Source organism: Gopherus evgoodei, chromosome 8 (genome assembly GCF_007399415.2).
Source record: "Gopherus evgoodei ecotype Sinaloan lineage chromosome 8, rGopEvg1_v1.p, whole genome shotgun sequence".
In the NCBI taxonomy this organism is placed as follows: Eukaryota; Metazoa; Chordata; order Testudines; family Testudinidae; genus Gopherus; species Gopherus evgoodei.
This window is the reverse complement of record NC_044329.1, coordinates 72,808,721-72,828,049: the sequence shown is the minus strand read 5'-3', so window position 1 is coordinate 72,828,049 and position 19,329 is coordinate 72,808,721. Positions and strand designations below refer to the sequence as shown.

The window sequence follows — 19,329 nt, the reverse complement described above, 5'->3', positions numbered from 1 at the left end:
ATACCTGAGGAAGCCTCTGGTAATCAAGCAGGTCTCCTTCCCCGGTTTGCTCTCGTGTTCCCCGAACCCCCGAGCAAGCAGGTCTCCTTCCCTGCGGTTTGCTCTCGCGTTCCCCGAACCCCCGTGCAAGCAGGTCTCCTTCCCTGCGGTTTGCTCTCGCGTTCCCCGAATCCCCGAGCAAGCAGGTCTCCTTCCCTGCGGTTTGCAGGGGGGTTCGGGGAACGTGAGAGCAAACCGCGGCGAAGCTGGTCTCCTTCCCCGGTTTGCTTTCGCGTTCCCCGAACCCCCCCTTGAAGCCGCCCAACAGCGCTGCAGTGTGGCCACATCTAACACCACTTGCAGCGCTGGTTGCTGTAAGTGTGGCCACTCTGCAGCGCTGGCCCTATACAGCTGTACTCATACAGCTGTAACAACCAGCGCTGCAAAATTGTAGATGTAGACATACCCTCAGTCTGCTTTGGGACAAATCTGGGACACAGTACAGGTCAAAAAACTTGAAGAACACTAGGCAATCTATTGATTAGCAGGATGGCAAAATAGGGAGGGGCTCAGTTTCTGCAGCATGAATTACATTTTATGCAACCTTACCTTCTTAACATTCAAGAGCTATAATGAATTCATTAAATAACATCAGTGCAATATTTAAGGTTAAATATGCAAACATAAGTGTCAGGAAATGTTAACATTAAGACCCCCATCACATTAATTTGTTTAAATTTATGCTTTAACAGACAATATATGCAATTTAACGAGTCATTAAAGATGGAACAGCACAACTTTTTTTCATGGTATACAGTTCATTGTCAGGAAGGGTAGGAGGCAGTCAGTGGCTGCAGCACTATTAGAGCCCCTACCAAGGCAGTTGCGTGAAAGCAAGAAAATTCAGCTCCTGAAATAATCTCTTTGGTCTCGCTCATTGTGAATGGGACTCTTTTGGGGGCAATTAATTTTACTATAATGTCTAAAATCTCTCCATGGGGAGGTGAAGGGTATTTGACTCAGATGTTCCATCTCCCACATTCAAACTGTTGCAGCTCCTGGCCTTCTCCTGGTGGCTTTTTGCTCCTTGCAGTGATAATAAGTGAGTGGGGTGGAGGGGGTGTGTGTGGAGTGAGTGAGGGTGGGGCCTCGGAGAAGGGGCAGGGTTGTGGGGGTAAGTGTGTTTGGTTTTCTGCAATTAGAAAGTTGGCAAACCTAGTGTGGAGTGGGGTTGAGAGATACTCCCTCCCCCATGGGAGCTTGCTTGGGCCCCTCTGTGCCCCCTCCCAATGTTGTGCTGTGCCCCCTGGGGGGGGTATGTCCCACAGTTTGGGGCTCATTGCTCCATCCACCCACTGACCTACAACAATGCTCCAGGCCTTCCAGACACCTTTTCCCAGCCTGCTTAAGTCTGAGGCAGGAACAGAACAGACTGAAAAGCCACTAGAGAGGTTTGTGATGGAATTACTGATCAATTGTTACAGGCAGTTTGCTGAGCCCACAGTGAGACATGACCGACCACTAAGCCCCTCAGGTAGAGAATAGCCTGACTCAGAGACAAAGGGACTAGATTTATTTTCAATTTTGGGTCTACTGCCTAGGTCAGGCAGTTAGAAACCTGTGGATACCAGTATCCTGGGAGCCACGTGAGACCATAGGGCCAGGAGCCAACCCAGCCTACATGGGGGGTGAAAATACTTTATGAGGGCCCTATTGTTGTCTTTAAGCCAGCCAATGGTTGCAGCACTATACACACAACACTTTCTGTCTCTGGAGTCTCTGTTTCCTGTTGCCAATAAAGTCCTCCTTTGTTATATTGTTCTTTCCATGTGTGGCATTGAATTTTGTTTGGGGCTGCATTACTGAATTCTATTTCTTATGTGCTGGGTCAGAAGCCTTGGTAAGAACAGGCGTATTAGTCCAAGGGACAGCATCCGCTTGTGTCCTAGGCTCAGAGAGGTTTCACGTTGGTTGGTGATACCAGGCAGCACAACAAATAACCTAGGGCGCTACCATTGTGGTAAGGGTGGGAGCGAAGACCCTCCAACTAGTAAGCATCAGGGAGGAGGCTTGACCCCCCCCACATGATCTCCATAACTATACCAAGTTATTTTTAAATACTAAAAGCAGTTTGTGCTGCTCTCTGCATTGACAATATTTTGAATAGTAAAAATAAAGCGCTATCTCATACAGTCTATGATGAACACTGGTGCTAAGAAATTCACTAAAATCTGCACAGCAGTCTATTTACAAAGAAACTGTTTTTTTCAAAGATAAGATTTTGCACTGCACCCATCTCTATGATAGTTGAAGAACCTACAGAATTTCCAGTGCCTGTGATTTAAAATTTCCAAGAAAATAAATGTTGTGTGGCAGTATGTGTGTAGTTGTGTGCATACTTCTACACTAGGTGTTTACTGCGTTAAACAGTAAGTGAAGCTTAGATTTTTTTCCCCCCACAATGCCTAAGGAACTTGGCTTGATAGTTGGATGTTCAAATGCCTTAGGGCTTGGCTACACTGGAGAGCTGCAGCACTGGTGGTGGGTTTACAGCGCTGCAACTTAGTAACCATCCACACCTGCAAGGTACATCCAGCGCTGCAACTCCCTGGCTGCAGCGCTGGCTGTACACCTGGTCTGGTTGGGGTGTAACGATTGCAGCGCTGATGGTGCAGCGCTGCTCATCAAGCGCGGCCACCAAAAGCGCTGTTATTGGCCTCAAGAGTATTAGGAGGTATCCCAGAATTCCTGTCCACAACAACCTTGAAGAATGGCTGACCTCCGAGTATAGAACTGATAAATGAAATTGTTTTCAATTGTTCACTTTATTAACATAACGTCTGTTCACCATTCCCTACACTTGCCTATACTGTAACTTCTGTTCCATATTGTAATTCAAACCCCGTTTTAAAATACTCACTCCATTTTGTAAAAGCTTCTTCCAACCTTCATTTTTGCAAACCCTGCTGTAATCTTATTAGTTTAGTTTAGATGTGTGAATGAGGTATGTATGAATGATGGAATCAACCTCCAGCCCCAGCCTCTCCTGATGACATAAAGTTCAAATACCAATGGCTGAAGACCTAGACAACAGCCCTAAACAAAGTAAGAAGCATCCACCCTAAAAAGAAAAGGACAACAGAACAACAGAAGAAAGATCAAAGCCAGGTCCAAAGCTGAAAGTCACGCCTGCAATTGATGGGTGATCAATCTAAACCCAGAGGCAGAATGACACAGCAAGACCTATAGACTTTGAATCCAAACTAAAAGCCTATAAAAAAGAAGGGTGAGATGAGAAACTCTGGGTAACATTCTGCTGCCAACATGGAAGAACATCGGTGCCTGCCCAACAGAGATCCAGCTCAGCCTTGTGCCCAGCTTTCCTGGCCAGTTAGCTGCCACAAGCTATGAACCCAAGCTGCAAAATCAAGCCATGAACTTAAGGTATCTTCAGGACTGGTAACTATGCAGCAGCTGCAGAACACCTGATGAATGTGTGTGTGTGTGAATGTGTGTGTGTGTATAGGTATTAGGTATAATGTGAATGTGTGTGTGTGTGTATAGGTATTAGGTATAATGTGTGTGTATAAGAATTAAGATATTAGTTATTAGTCATAAATTGTTATCATAATAAATGTGGCATCTTTGCCTTATCCCCTTTAATAAGATCCTGCAGGTTTTTACTGGTCTAATATAATTGGTACAACACGAGCTCCCCAGAGCTACTTATCTAAAAAACAAACACAGCTGCTCTTTGCTCCAGCGAGCAAGCAGAGGCAGATGAATTGCTTTGGAATGTTCACAGCTGTTTGCTTGAGGAGAGAGGGGAGTCCGTGTTGAGCAGCTGCTTATATGGTCTGAAGCTATTTAGGAGTGCATAATTTGCAGTTAGTGAATAAGGGCTTGTCTACATCAGAAAGTTGCAGCGCTGGTGAGGGAGTTACAGCGCTGCAACTTTGAAGGTGTACACATCTGCAGGGCACCACCAGCGCTGCAACTCCCTGTTTGCAGCGCTGGCCGTACTCCCGTTTTGTCTCCGGTGTAGAGGATCCAGCGCTGGTGATCCAGCGCTGGTAATCCAATGTAGACAGTTACCAGCGCTTTTCTTGACCTCCGTGGAAGGAGGAAGCCTCTGGTAATCAAGCTGGTTTCCTTTCCCGGTTTGCTCTCTCGGTCCCGGAGCCACCCAGCAAACCGCAGGGAAGGAGACCTGCTTGCTCGGGGTTCCGGGACCGAGAGAGCAAACCGGGAACGCCGCGGTTTGCTCTCTCGGTCCCGGAGCCACCCAGCAAACCGCAGGGAAGGAGACCTGCTTGCTCGGGGTTCCGGGACCGAGAGAGCAAACCGCGGCGAAGCTGGTTTCCTTTCCCGGTTTGCTCTCTCGGTCCCGGAACCCCGAGCAAGCAGGTCTCCTTCCCTGCGGTTTGCTGGCTGGCTCCGGGACCGAGAGAGCAAACCGCGGCGTTCCCGGTTTGCTCTCTCGGTCCCGGAACCCCGAGCAAGCAGGTCTCCTTCCCTGCGGTTTGCTGGGTGGCTCCGGGACCGAGAGAGCAAACCGCGGCGAAGCTGGTTTCCTTTCCCGGTTTGCTCTCTTGTCCCGGAACCCCCCTTGAAGCCGCCCAACAGCGCTGCAGTGTGGCCACATCTAACACCACTTGCAGCGCTGGTTGCTGTAAGTGTGGCCACTCTGCAGCGCTGGCCCTATACAGCTGTACTAATACAGCTGTAACAACCAGCGCTGCAAAATTTTAGATGTAGACATGGCCTAAGAGAGGGGTGGGGGAAGGGGTCGAAACTTTTTAAAATGATTCAAGGTAGGTGCTGTGTATCTTCCAGTCCTTAGAATTGCAAGGCAGGGAGCTGAGAACAGTGTCAGCTCCAAAAATCCACTCTCTCTGTCTCCCCCACGCTCCCTGTCACACTCCACCTCACCCCCCCTGTTTTGAAAAGCACGTTGCAGCCACTTGAACGCTGGGATAGCTGCCCAAAATGCACCACTCCCAACAGCGCTGCAAATGTGGCCACACGGCAGCGCTGGTAGCTGTCAGTGTGGCCACACTGCAGCGCTTTGCCTACACAGCTGTATGAAGACAGCTGTAACTCCCAGCGCTGTACAACTGTAAGTGTAGCCATACCCTTAGTCTGCTTTGAAAGGCAGATGGGAGATAGGCACAAAGAAAACCAGTCTTTATAACTGTTTTTGCATATCACCAGAAGGCTGTTTTATTACATCAGGGTCAGAATGGTCCTACTTGGATGCATGTTAGGCATCTAAATTCCTTTTGCATCATCTAATTTGCATTCCTCCATGTGGGTTTAGCTGCCTACTTTAGTTTAATTTAGTGGCAGCCATGTTAGAAATTGTAGGTCAAAAGATTCATAGTTTTTTAAGGCTAGAATGGACTTGTGACATCAAGTTTTATCGCCTGCATAACATAAGCGATAGGCCTCCCCTGAAGTGATTCCAGTTTCAAGGCCAATAGCTGTGGTTGAACCGGTGCATGTCTTTTAGTAAAACATCCAATCTGGATTTTAAAATTTGCAGTAATGGTAACTCCACCACAGCTGGTACGTTGATCCAATGGTTAATAATTACTCACACTGCTAAAAGCTTGCACTTGATTTCTAGTCTGATTGTTGGCAACTTTTAGCCTTTGGATCTTGTTATACCTTTTGTTTGCTAGACTGAAGACCCCCTCTAGTATCAAATTGCTGTTCCCTGTGCAAGTACGTTGGGGGTCAGATTATAGCGCTGGCCATCTCAGTGTTTTAGAAGATCTCTAGGGTTTTTTTTAGTTTGAGATTGGATTTAAAAGTTAGATGAGTTTGACCAGCTAGGCATACATATTTTAATCTATAGCCATCATCATAACATGTACTGGCTGTTGAAAGTTGGAGGCTTACTGCTGGAAAGTGGGGCCTGCTCGCTGACAACTTACTGTTCTTGTGATGTAATCAAGCTTGTGTGTTAGTTGCCTGTGACCAATCAATTCCTGGTGAGACAATCGGTCTCACAGTTTCTCAACATCTGGCTGTCATTCAGTCACATTGTTAAGCTTTCCATCTTCCAGAGTCTCTTTTTAAGTTTAATACATTTTCTTAATATTTACTTTTCTGTGTTTTTACTAAGACTGTGGAATTTGATTACGCTTTGTTTTAGTGGGAGACTACGATATGATGCATCTCTTTGAAATTCATATTGCCTTTGTCTTCGCTGCAAGAACAGATCTTTTTCCATCAAGATAGAATAGCTTGTAAAAGATAGCTATTGGTAAAAACCTGTTTCAGGTTGTTTGCTTGTTTGTTTGGGTTTTTTTGCAATGAAGACAGACAGTGTCTCTCTTAAAAAATCTGACTCACGCCCTCCTTATATCTGCTGTATCATTTCAGCTGGTCTGTTCTGCTATTTCCCTATTGTTTGGAGTCCCTTCCACATTTTGGCTAAGATTTGCTCTCTTTCTAAAAGATAAGCTTTAGTTCAACCACAGGTTTTTGGGCTTGATGTAGGATTTTTTTATGAAATTTGTGGCCTGCATTATGCAGAAGCTCAGACTAGCTGATCCTTTTAGCCTTAAAAAGCTATGCATTTATAATTCCCTACTATCTCTCAGGCCTCTATCAGTCCAGGTAGTAAAATATTAACCAAAAGTTACATTAACCTCTTTCTTTCTGATTCTACTCAATTGTTCCCACCAAATCAACAAGAAAGCACTAATGGTGAATTTAACTTCTGTGATTATAGTCCTTTTGATCGCCAAACTGTTATATATGTTGGGATGCCTTCTGAGCTTTTCCCACATATTTTTTCCAGAACACCTTGTCAAGTTCTGGGAGAACACTTCATCCAGTTCTCTGGGATCCAGAAGACAGTTTGACATTCAGTTTACTTTATTAGGCATATAACTGCTCTTTGCGTATGCTAAGCCAGGCCTAGATGCAAGGGGTTTAGGTACAGGGGGATACCATCATTCTAACTCTTGTCACACCACACACCACCTATCTTAGATACCAACTTGCATGTAAAGATTAATTGCTTTGCAGCTTTCATAAGGCATGCTTATCACTTCAAGATGTTTCTGACTACATTGTTTACTATAAACACTAGTTAGTGTCTATCTTCTTATTTACTGTAATCACAGTCACAATAGTTAATTGTTTCAGGAGTTACATGTTTGGGTTTGTTCAGTAATTACTCATGCATGTCTTGTCTCAATTTGGGATTGCTCATGTCAGCTAAGCCAGTGCTACAATAAAAGACCCAATAAGCATTTTTTTGCAACCCACAAAACTACAGAAAAATACAATTTCTTATGGTTACTCTTAAAATATTTTTAGGCTACAGGGAAAATTACATTTTAAAATAGCCAAAGCACAATGCCACTCATGTGTCCTCTGGGGCAGTGTAGTTCCATGCCATTCCACCCAAGGGCTATCTATCCTATGTGGCAACAATTTAGCCCTGAGAGAGAAATTCTGGACTTTTAAGAAATGATGGAGCTCTCTAGAAGTTCAGTGCAGATGGATGTTTAATATTAAGTATTTCTGGTTCTAAGCCATTGATGCCTTTTAGATCTGTGAGAGTGAACCTCCCAGTTTAGCATCTACTCCTAATTACTGAAGCCAATGATATTTTCTTATCTGTTTTTTGTCAATGAGTTTGTGTTCCCAGGTGCACTCTCACATGCCAGAGACCTCTGCAAAATTGTGTTGTCATCCTTAAAAACACACACACACACACACCCCTAATTTGTTTTCTCTACAGTTAAAGTTTGTTAGCACAAGTATTTATTTTATCTTCACCTGTTGAGCACTTCAGACACAGTCAGATAAAATGACAAATGGCAAGCTAACCAAATACTAGGTAGTCATGTGAAATATGTCACATGTAACTGTACCCTCTTGCAGGACTATAAAGAGCCAGAGAGAAGAGCACAATCCCTCACTTAAGGCACCATGAAGGCTCTTCTTCTGCTAGTAGCCGTTGGCTTTTGCTGGGCACAATACGATCCAAATACAAAGTCTGGGACGACATCTATTGTCCACCTCTTTGAATGGCGTTGGGCTGACATTGCTCTTGAATGTGAACGGTACTTAGCACCCAATGGATTTGGAGGAGTTCAGGTATGTAGCCTCTAATGTTAGTAAATAGACAGTAAAATTTCTTCATCTTTTGGCATTATTTATTTACCAGAGTAAAAGATCCAGTTCACAGAGAACAGGCACCAGAGGTACCATCAGTAGAGACAGGTGATGGAAGTAGGAAATATTGACAGGTATGTGCCTAGACCAGTCATTGTGAAGGGGTGATTTTACTTTGTCCTCACTGAGACAGCACCAAAACCCCACATGCTTTCTACTATGTGTCACTTACTTTGTACTTGGCGGAATTAGAATGTAACAATGTATTTCTTATTTAGTACCATTTCAGACATATTTATTCTCCAGTGATGTGCACAAACACCAACTCCTGTCATCCCAATTTAAAAAGAAACTTCTAAATTATTTCAGTCTCCCAGGGTGGTTTTGTCTTTCTTTAGGGAATCAGTCCTAGTTACCTTTGTGAGATGGTGAGCTCCTTTAACTCTCACTGATTTCAATCTGAGTCCTCCCAGGATCAGCTCATTGTCAGAGAGAGTGGGTTGGATTACAGTGTAAATCAGGAATAAAACTAGTGTAAGTGATATCTGTTTGTGCTCCTTATATGTGTTGTACAGGACTGAGCACCCTCTCTGCGCTTCTACAAACATCAAAATAATGACTAGTTTATCAAATGACATAATTTCATTCACAGATATCACCTCCAAATGAAAATATTATAGTTACTAATCCCTGGAGACCCTGGTGGGAAAGGTACCAGCCAATCAGCTACAAACTGTGCACACGATCTGGAAATGAAAATGAATTTAAAGACATGGTGACCAGGTGCAACAATGTTGGAGTAAGTATCTGTGGATTTCCTCCTGTTGAAATAGTGTGGGGAGAAATAACTGATTTCAGATCAGAATAGTTGCCTGTCCTATTTCAGATGAAGGGAGAAGGCTGCAAAGAAGTTAGAAAAGGTGAAGGAATGTAAGTGGGAGGAATAAAAGGTGATCCAGTCTGAGAAACTCACAATGTCACTTCGCTCTCCTTTGTAAAAACAAACTGAAATGCAAACATTGCTCTCTAGGTTCATATTTATGTGGATGCTGTAGTCAACCACATGTGTGGATCTGGTGGCGGCTCTGGAAATGGTGCTACTTGTGGAAGCTATTTCAATGCAGGGACCAGAGATTTTCCTGCTGTGCCATACTCAGCCTGGGACTTTAACGATGGTAAATGTAAAACTGGAAGTGGAGAGATTGAAAATTACAATGATGCGAATCAGGTAATTTATATGTAGGTATCTGTTTTTACTCCTCCCCTCCCCATCTTCTCGACTACTCTTTGCTGTTGGACGACCATTTTAATAAGGCAAAAAAATAACAAGATCCTTGGCTGAGCTGATCAGTATGCACTTAATACAAGAAGGTACTTAAGTATGTGCCTAAATTTAATCATGAGAGTATGACCATTGACTTCTCCAATGCTTAGAATTATGCGCCTATTTATTCACCTGTTAGTTATGCACCTAAGGAACTTTCAGCCTGATCAGTAACTATTAATGGGAGACATCCTTAGAAAACCCACAGTTCTGCATCAAGTGATGCGGGTAATTCAGTAGTGTGATGAGCAAGAAAACTGAAATCTGAGCTCTTGTAATCATTAAATGGTTAATGTCTCCTTTCCCAAGTTTAGGGATTTTAGCTCCTTGTGTTTGCCAAATTCCATCGTGCAGTCTCCCTTCCTAAATTCACAAGGCAGCTAGATTTGCAGACAATCTTCACTTCCTGGCCTGACCTGAGAATCACACCACCTAAATACAATAAATTCCAGAGTACATTCTTCTGTATTGACTTTGAAGGAATTCTATTTAAAACAGGTTTAGCATGTGAATTGAACTGGTTTATCATATGAGATTAAAAATATGTTAAAATGAATATATTTTAATCAAAGATTTATAGTTTGGTGTATGACTCGGTGACATCTCAACTAATTTTTAAAACAGGTCCGTGACTGCCGCCTGGTTGGTCTTCTTGATCTTGCCCTGGAGAAGGACTATGTGCGCTCAAAAGTTGCTGAATACATGAACAATCTCATTGATATTGGGGTGGCAGGCTTCAGAATTGATGCTTCCAAGCACATGTGGCCTGGGGATATGAAGGCATTTTTAGACAAACTGAAAAACCTAAACACTCAATGGTTTTCCCAAGGAACGAGGCCTTTTATTTTCCAGGAGGTAATCTCGTTTTCTTAATTTCACTCGGTACAGAGATGGGTTCTTTTATATAACCATACAAATACAGTATGGGCTGGATCCTGCAAAGTGCAAGGTTCTGAACACTCTGGACTTGATCTAGCAGAGTACTTAAGCATAGGCTTAACTTAATAAAGAGTACTCTGCAAAATCATGCCCTATATGAAAGAAAGTTAAGGGCTAAATTTTAAATTCTCTAATTTTACATGATCATCAGTTTGCATACACAAACAGATGCTTTTGTTTTGAAATCAAGTAGGTGTATAAATATCTGTTTTTTGCATGCAGATACTTATGCATTTGATCTACACAGGTGCAAATGATGACACAAAGTGCACGTAAGTGCCAAATCAAGCAAAAATATTCCCTATGGTGTCTAACTTTTGCCACTTAGGAATCTCACTTTTAGTCTTTTATGATGACACTGGAGCTTTCCAAGACCCCTTGGAAATCTTAAGCGAACAGTTCTCCAGGGTTTTTTAATATGTACAGGTCTAGGAAATTTTATTTTGTTAGCTAACTTCTACTGCAGAGCCAACAGAAAGAGCATAGAATTATTTTGTGTAATCCCTAAGCTAATGATAGGGTGGTTGTTTTTTTTTTAAACAGAATACTTTTCACAGTTGAAAAAGCTGACACTAATTTCTCCCAGTAGGAAAAGGTTTGGTGTGGTTCTTCTCAAATGTCTCTCAAATTCTCAAACTAAGCATTCTGGCACCTGGGCAATTCTTTTAACACCCACAACAGCTAACAATGCTTGCTATATACAAAATAAGACATTGTAATATTCTTCATTACATTGAATTTAAGGTGCTTTAGGTAGTAGCAATAAATGTGTTTGAGCAAGTAAACCAAATTATTTCTCTTATAATACAGACCCAGAATTAGTGTTTATTGTATTGCTTTTTAAATAGCTAGGAATGTGCTAACAGCTTTTCCTTACTTTTGCCAGGTAATTGACTTGGGTGGAGAGCCAATTAAAGCCAGTGACTACTTTGAAAATGGCCGAGTGACTGAATTCAAATATGGTGCGAAATTGGGGACAGTCATCCGCAGATGGGATGGAGAAAAGATGGCCTATTTAAAGTATATAGCATTTGGATTAATTGTTAGATTCCTGCAATAGTTGAAATATTAGTGTCAATGTGTTTGACTTGTTTGTTTGTTTGTTTGTTTGTTTAGGAATTGGGGAGAAGGCTGGGGTTTTATGCCCTCTGACAGAGCCCTTATCTTTGTGGATAATCATGACAACCAAAGGGGACATGGTGCTGGAGGAGCTTCTATTCTAACCTTCTGGGATGCCAGGTAGGAAATGCTGTTGGCTGTGTGAGGGTCTTATTATTTTTGTCCTAACGAAGACAGCGTATCTTAATGTGTCTCATTGCTCTTTGGCTTACAGACTATATAAAATGGCAGTTGGTTTCATGCTCGCTCATCCTTATGGATTCACACGTGTAATGTCAAGTTACAGCTGGACAAGAAATTTCCAGAATGGAATGGTAGGTTTCTAACAGTGGAAAATAAATTCACGACTCTTAAGATGAACTTTACCCCGTGTAGCGAGACAGCGCTGGGCTTAGGCACTACTTAATGCCCATTAATATCCTTAGGGTAGGAGTGGTAGTTGAATGATGAATAAGCCTTGTGTTGACTCTCTGAACAAGAATGAATGTTATCTTGTTTCCTATGTATGGCCTTTCTCCAAGATAGAACATTTAACTTCTATAATTTTATGTTTATCAACAAGGATGTTAATGACTGGATAGGACCACCAAGCAATGGTGATGGCTCAACCAAAGCTGTTACAATCAATGCAGATAGCACTTGTGGCAACGGTTGGGTCTGTGAACATAGGTGGCGTCAAATAAGGTAGGAAACTGTAGAAAGAAATTAACTAAAGATGATGCAGTTTGCAATATATCTTTAACTGAAGTGGGGATATTTTAATTAAAGTCAAGCCTATTTGTTGTATTTTCAGGAACATGGTTATTTTCCGTAATGTGGTTGATGGCCAGCCTTTCTCAAACTGGTGGGACAATGGCAGCAATCAAGTGGCTTTTGGACGTGGTAATAGAGGATTCATTGTCTTTAATAATGATGACTGGTAAGTAAGTGGGGTGAATAGCTTCAGAAACATTTTAGCTATAGAAAGGTTATGTGACAACTTTACCTGTTGCAAATCCAAACCTACCATCTGCCTTCTCCCAAAAACACTTTTCAAAACTCATCATTAGCTTTCTAAGCAACACACCAGTCTGCTACTAATTCCAGATTACTGGATTTGTACCCAGCAGTGAAGGTTGGTCAGTTAGGAATGCATGACTATGCAGGTCTGAGAGGTAACTAGCCATGGGCTAGCAGGTGGATGGCTCTAAAGAACTGGAGATTTAACAGAGTAATATGTCAGTCAGGTTGGGATGCTCTCAGAAAGGCCATGAAGCTGGGATTGGGTCAGATCTGCAGAAGGGAGGAGGAGAAAAGTTGATGACTAGATTGGATGATTTATCGGGATGGTATTCTCAGGTTTTGAGTGCTATTCACTGAATTGTTCTTGGCTTCGTCTATGTTACGGTTTGAATCACTTCAGTTAAATGTCTCCCTCTCCAATACAAAAGGCATTTTGTCCCCAGCAATGCCTTCAATCTCTCTGGATATTCCCAAAGACTCGACTAGAGTCTCATAAGGGGTGGCAGTTTGTTAGGTTTGGTGTTGTGCTCTTCTAGGCTCCTCTCATGTCAGAGGTGCAGAAAGAGACTTGGGGAATCTGAAACTTAGTGGAAGCCATAAAGAGTATGACATTGCCAGAAAAGAGTCCTTATGAAGCCAGCAGTCTGCCAAGGTGCCTCAGTGGGGCTATCAGAAAAGGCCATTTCGGGTGAGTCCTAGGGACAGGGAAAAAACAATATATGTGCAGAAGTGATAAAGAAGAGTCAAAACACTGAGTCTGAACTGAAAGCTGAACATGCTAAGAAAGTTGGTAAATACAGTAAGAATCTTTTGTGACGTTTGTATTCTCTCTCTTGGTCATGTCTACACTATGGGCATACAGCTAGTGTGCTGTAACTGTGCTACGGTAGACACTTCCTATAGTGACAGAAGGGTTTTTGCCACCACAGTAGTTAACTACCATTGTTTGAAAGGTGGATTATGTCAATGGAAAAATACTTCCGTTTTCTAGCCATGTGTATGCCAAGGTTTAGGTTGGCTTAACTACGGTGGTCAGGGGTGTGGATTTTTCACATCCTGGAGCAATGTAGGAAAGTCAGTCTAAATTTTAAGTGTAGATCAGGCCTTAGATGAAGTTTCTGTGGAGGTTATGCCTGTTATGAGAGTAGTATTCCAGAAATATGACTGACAGGGAACTCCCTGTCTTCTTCATGGTGCCGCAACCTTGCGAGGTGCCTGTGAAGACTTCCCTGAAGCCTTTGAATTCATCACGGTTGCTCTTACTTTGGCTAAAGAAGTCACAGTAGACTAAGTATGCTTCCCAGACCAGCACTCCCAATCCCACTGGCCAAAGAGTAAAAGACCAGACAGAAGACTAAAACCTATCTGGCTTTGTAGTGCCATCCTATGGGCCACAGGCTAGCATGGAATGGGGTATCTAGGAAGGCAGTGGAAATTCCTTCCTCAGAGGTTTTTAAGGTCAGGCTTGACAAAGCCCTGGCTGGGATGATTTAGTTGGGAATTGGTCCTGCTTTGAGCAGGGGGTTGGACTAGATGATCTCCTGAGGTCCCTTCCAACCCTGATATTCAATGATTCTATGACATTTCAAGTTTTTAATTACAGAGAAATATCTGTATTAGAGAGTCTGAATTACCACTTATTCATTTTCAATCTGTTTTTATACATAGGAGCTTGAACGTGAATTTGCAAACTGGCCTTCCTGCTGGCACTTACTGTGATGTTATTTCTGGGCAAAAGGAGGGCAACTCCTGTACTGGAACAAAAGTCTATGTTGAGTCTAATGGTATTGCCAATTTCCAGATTAGTAACCAGGCTGAAGATCCTTTCATTGCAATTCAAGTTAATGCTAAATTATAATGTAAACTGGATGCATCTCTTCCCTTGGTCATTCACCTAGTACTTTTTGTTCTGTGTAGCACACAACAATGAATGATCCTTTAATTAAGAAATAAACAGTAGTAGAACAAAACTGTTGTTATACTTTATTTCATTAATGAAACTATTTGTACTGATGCTAATACAGGTTTTTGTAAGAGGCAGTGTAACTAGCCAACAGTGTTGTTTACCATTAGCAGTACCAGTTTGTTTCAACTGGAGCAAAGAAATTAAATTATAAATTATTTTACTGTCATAAGTCCAAATCTGATACATGTACACACACCACTAATATATATTTGAATAATGAATTTAAAGTAGTGAAAACATGTGAAACAAACACATACGTTACACTATATTAAATTATATGATGTCTGTCTCACTGCATGGAGTGTCTCACAATCATGAATGCCTACTTCAGGGCAGACTGGCACAAACAGGGCAAAAAGAACAGGAGTACTTCTGGCACCTGAGAGACTAACAAGTACTCCTATTCTTTTTGCGGATACAGACTAACACGGCAGCTACTCTAAAAATCGGGCCAACACCCCAAACTGGTAGTACATTCTATAATTAGAATTCACCAGTCCAGTAGTTAATATGAACTCCTGGATCACTGTAACCGTCTTACCATGGACACTCCCTTAGGCTCTCCAGTCTGTTTTGTAACTCAGGCAAGCTGGATTTAGCAATAAATGGTCACTTTCTCTCTCTCTCTCTCTCTCTCTCTCTCTCTCTCTCTCTCTCACACACACACACACACACACACACACACACACACACACACACACACACACACAATATTCAGGTTGCTCCCCATCCAAGGAGACCCGTCATTTACCCAAGATCCACTGGTACCCTGGATCTTAAACCAAAGAAAATGCCTGTAGCCACCCCTGTAATAAGCTATCCTTAGGATTTAATGTGTATCAGCCATTATAGTCAGTTAACATAACCACATAGACTGGTTGTGGAATCTCCATCACTAGAGATTGTTAAGAACAGGTTAGACAAACACCTGTAAGGGATGGTCTAGATAATACTTACTCCTGCCTTAGTGCATGGGATTGGATTAGATCCCAATCCTACATTTCTAAGGCTATGTCTACACTACAGACCTTACAGCAGCACAGCTGTACTGCTGCACCTGTGTTGCTGTAAGGTCTCCTGTGTAGCCACTCCATGATGGCAGGAGTGAGCTCTCCTGCGGGGGTGATGCTGCCTGCACCCACCCCAGCAACAGTGGGGGTCCTGGGCCGTGTGCCGCCACCCACCCTCCTCTGCCCCCCACCCCGACAGGCAGCCAGGTTGCTCTCTGCAGCACCCACAGGGGCCCTGGGCAGCCCCCTCCCCCCAGCCCCAAGTTTTATTCACTGGTATTTTTAGTAAAAGCCAGTGACAGGTCACAGGCTGTGAATTTTTGTTTACTGCCTATGACCTGTCTGTGACTTTTACTAAAAATACCCATGACTAAAACATAGCCTTAATTATGTTGAACAGAAGAGCATGCACTAGACTGGCAACAATAAAACAGGTAGATGGCACCTTAATCTACATTTGATGGATGTTTCTCCTCTTCACAGGTTACATATGTGCATAAGTGTTACACCTGTTGCTCTCAGGAAGACCTAAGCCCAGTTAACCCTTATAATGCCTACTTGCAAATGTAATTATTTAAAAAGAGGGCACTGAAGTATAGGGAGAAGGCAGAGCAGCGGTAAAAAAGGAATATAATACAGAGTTCAAGCAAAATGCATGGGCTAACACATATCAAGCTGCAGAAAATGTCCTGAACACTGACTTCATTTTACAACAGTGAACAGTGTTTACTAGATTTCCAATTTTAATTCAATGTTAACAGCTCCCTAAGCTGAATGCGGTGGAAACACTCTTGTTGCTACAGAGACAAGTTTAAGCAAAGTTAGGCCTGGTCTATGCTATGCGTTTATACCGATTTTAGCAGAGTTAAATCGATTTAACGCTGCACCTCTCCACACAAGGAGGACCTTTATATCGATATGAAGGGCTCTTTAAACCAGTTTCTGTACGCCTCCCCGACGAGAGGAGGAGCTCTGAAATCAGTATTACCATATCAGATTAGGGTTAGTGTGGCCGCAAATCGACGGTATTGGCCTCCGGGGGGTATCCCACAGTGCACCACTGTGACCGATCTGGACAGCAATATGAACTTGGATGCACTGGCCAGATAGACAGGAAAAGCCCCGCGAACTTTTGAATATCATTCCTGTTTGCCCAGCATGGAGAGCTCACCAGCACAGGGGATCACGCAGAGCTCATCAGCACAGGTAACAATGCAGTCTCCTGAGAATCGAAAAAGAGCTCCAGCATGGACCACATGGGAGGTACTGGATCTGATCGCTATATGGGGAGAGGATTCTGTGCTAATAGAACTCAGTTCCAAAAGATGAAATGAAAAAACATTTGAAAAAATTTCCAAGGCTATGATGGAGAAAGGCCACACCAGGGACTCAGTGCAGTGCAGAGTGAAAGTTAAGGAGCTCAGACAAGCCTACCAGAAAACCAAAGAAGCAAATGGAAGGTCCAGGGCAGGGCCGAAAACATGCCACTTCTACGCTGAGCTGCATGCAATTCTAGAGGGGGTCTGCCACCACTACCACACCCCTGTCCATGGATTCCGAGATGGGGGTGGTAATCTCAGCCATGGTTGAGGATTCTGTGGATGGGGAAGATGAGGAGGAGGAGGAAGAGCTTGCAGACAGCACACAGCACTCCATTCTCCCCAACAGCCAGGAGCTTTTTCTCACTCACACGGAATTACTCTCCCAGCCCTCCCAAGCCAGTAGCCCAGACAATGAAGCCATGGAAGCGACCTCTGGTGAGTGTACCTTTGTAAATATAAAACATGATTTAAAAGCAAGCGTTTTTTAATGATTGATTTGCCCTGAGGACTTGGGATGCATTCGCAGCCAGTACAGTTATTGGAAAAGTTTGTTAACATGTCTGGGGATGGAGTGGAAATCCTCCAGGGACATCTCCATGAAGCGCTCCTGGAGGTACTCCAAAAGCCTTTGCAGAATTTTTCTGGGCAAGGCAGCCTTATTCCGTCCACCATGGTAGGATACTTGACCACGCCATACATGTAGCAAATAATCTGGTATCATTGCATGACAAAGCCTAGCTGCGTATGATCCCTGTGATTGCTGGCATTCAAACAACATCTGTTCTTTATCTTGCTGTGTTATCCTCAGGAGAGTGATATCGATCATGGTAACCTGGTTGAAATTCAGAAATTTAAATAAAGGGACAGAGATGGCCATTCCTACTGGGCTGTTTGCCTGTTGCTTAAAAGAAATCCTTCCTTGCAGGTAGCCAAGCAGGGGGAAGGGAGGGAGCGAATGGTGCTGAGCTTTTTCGTGTTTGGCTATCAGGGATCTTCCCTGCTACCAGCCACGCGGTGGGGGGGTGGGAAGGAAGGTGATTAGCAGTGATCTTCCATGATACCAGCCATGCAGTGGGGGGAGGGGTAAAGCGATCATCCCACAGAATTGGATTGGGGGGTGGTTTCTGCTGCTGCATGTTAACAGGAAAGAAGCATCACTGAACGGGATTTGCTTGGTATTTGGGAAAGGAGGGCACTGTGTATATGAAGGCTGCAGAAGCCAAAAGACAATGGCTTACCATGGCCACATGCAAGCTCAGTTCTGCTGCTCGGACCTGCGTCTGTGATCTCTAACACCAGAGCTGCAGGCACTCAATATTAAGATGCAAAATGTGACCTTGTAGTGAAATCACATGTGCTATGTAAGGTGAATAGTGTTGTTCACTGTGAAAGAGTATAACCATTGTTCTGCAAAATGTATCTTTTTAAATACTTCTCTCCCTTTTTTTACCTCCCTCGTGCAGCTGCAAATTTTTCAAGCCTCCCTACTCCATCCCAAAGGCTATCTCAGATAAGGCAGAGGAAAAAAATGACGCGAGATGAAATGTTCTCGGAAATCATGGAAGTCACCCGCAATGAAAGAGCTCATCTGAATGAGTGGAAGGACGTGGAGGGACGCTCAAGATGAGAGGTGGCGGCAGGAAGATCAGAGGTGTAGGTAGGAAGATTGCGGTGGCGGGATGCAATGCTGGGGCTGCTGTGTGATCAAACTGACATCCTCTGACGTCTGGTGGAGCTTCAGAAACAGCAGCAGGGTCACAGAGTGCCGCTGCAGCCCCTGTGTAACCACCCTCACCACTCACCATGTTCCACATCTTCCTCACCCAGACGTGTAAGAATGCATCCACCCGCTCACTCCACCCCCTTGGACAGCCGAACCAAAAGGCTGTCATTACTTTGAAATATTTTTAGTGGCCTTTTTCTTCCCTCCTATCCTGCTCTCAACCCACACCCGGGATACCTTGTCAGTTCTCTCCCTCTTTTTATAATGACTTTAAAAAAAGAATACATGACTTTTAAAACGATAGTGACTTTTTATTTCCTTAAGCAAGCAGTAATCGAAGGGGGAGGATGGGTTGCTTACAGGGAATGAGTCAATCAAGGAGGGGGGTTCATCAAGGGGAAACAAACACAACAGTCACACCATACCCTGGCCTGTGATGAAATTCATTTTCAAACCTTCTCTGATGTGCACCGCTTCGTGGTGTGCTCTTCTAATCGCCCTGGTGTCTGGCTGCACGTAATCAGCGGCCAGGTGATTTGCCTCAGCCTCCCACCCCGCCATGAAGGTCTCCCACTTGCTCTCACAGAGATTGTGGAGCATACAGCAAGCAGCAATAACAATGGGGACATTGGTTTGGCTGAGGTCTGAGCGAGTCAGTAATGTGCGCCAGCGCGCCTTTAAATGGCCAAATGCACATTCTACCACCATTCTGCACTTGCTCAGCCTGTAGTTGTACAGATCCTGACTACTGTCCAGGCTGCCTGTGTATGGCTTCATGAGCCATGGCATCAAGGGGTAGGCTGGGT

At 43.6% G+C, this 19,329-nt stretch overlaps 1 protein-coding gene across 1 annotated transcript; it reads left to right on the top strand.

Annotated features, from left to right (window-relative positions):
• Nucleotides 1-7,917: 7,917 nt before the first annotated feature.
• LOC115656143 (pancreatic alpha-amylase) lies at nt 7,918-14,360 on the top strand. Its single transcript, XM_030572468.1, has 10 exons — nt 7,918-8,100; nt 8,771-8,917; nt 9,149-9,346; nt 10,067-10,297; nt 11,268-11,401; nt 11,498-11,620; nt 11,715-11,814; nt 12,063-12,184; nt 12,294-12,419; nt 14,171-14,360. Exons 1-10 carry the CDS (start codon nt 7,933-7,935, stop codon nt 14,358-14,360), a joined length of 1,539 nt encoding a protein of 512 aa, XP_030428328.1. The 5' UTR covers nt 7,918-7,932.
• Nucleotides 14,361-19,329: the final 4,969 nt, after the last annotated feature.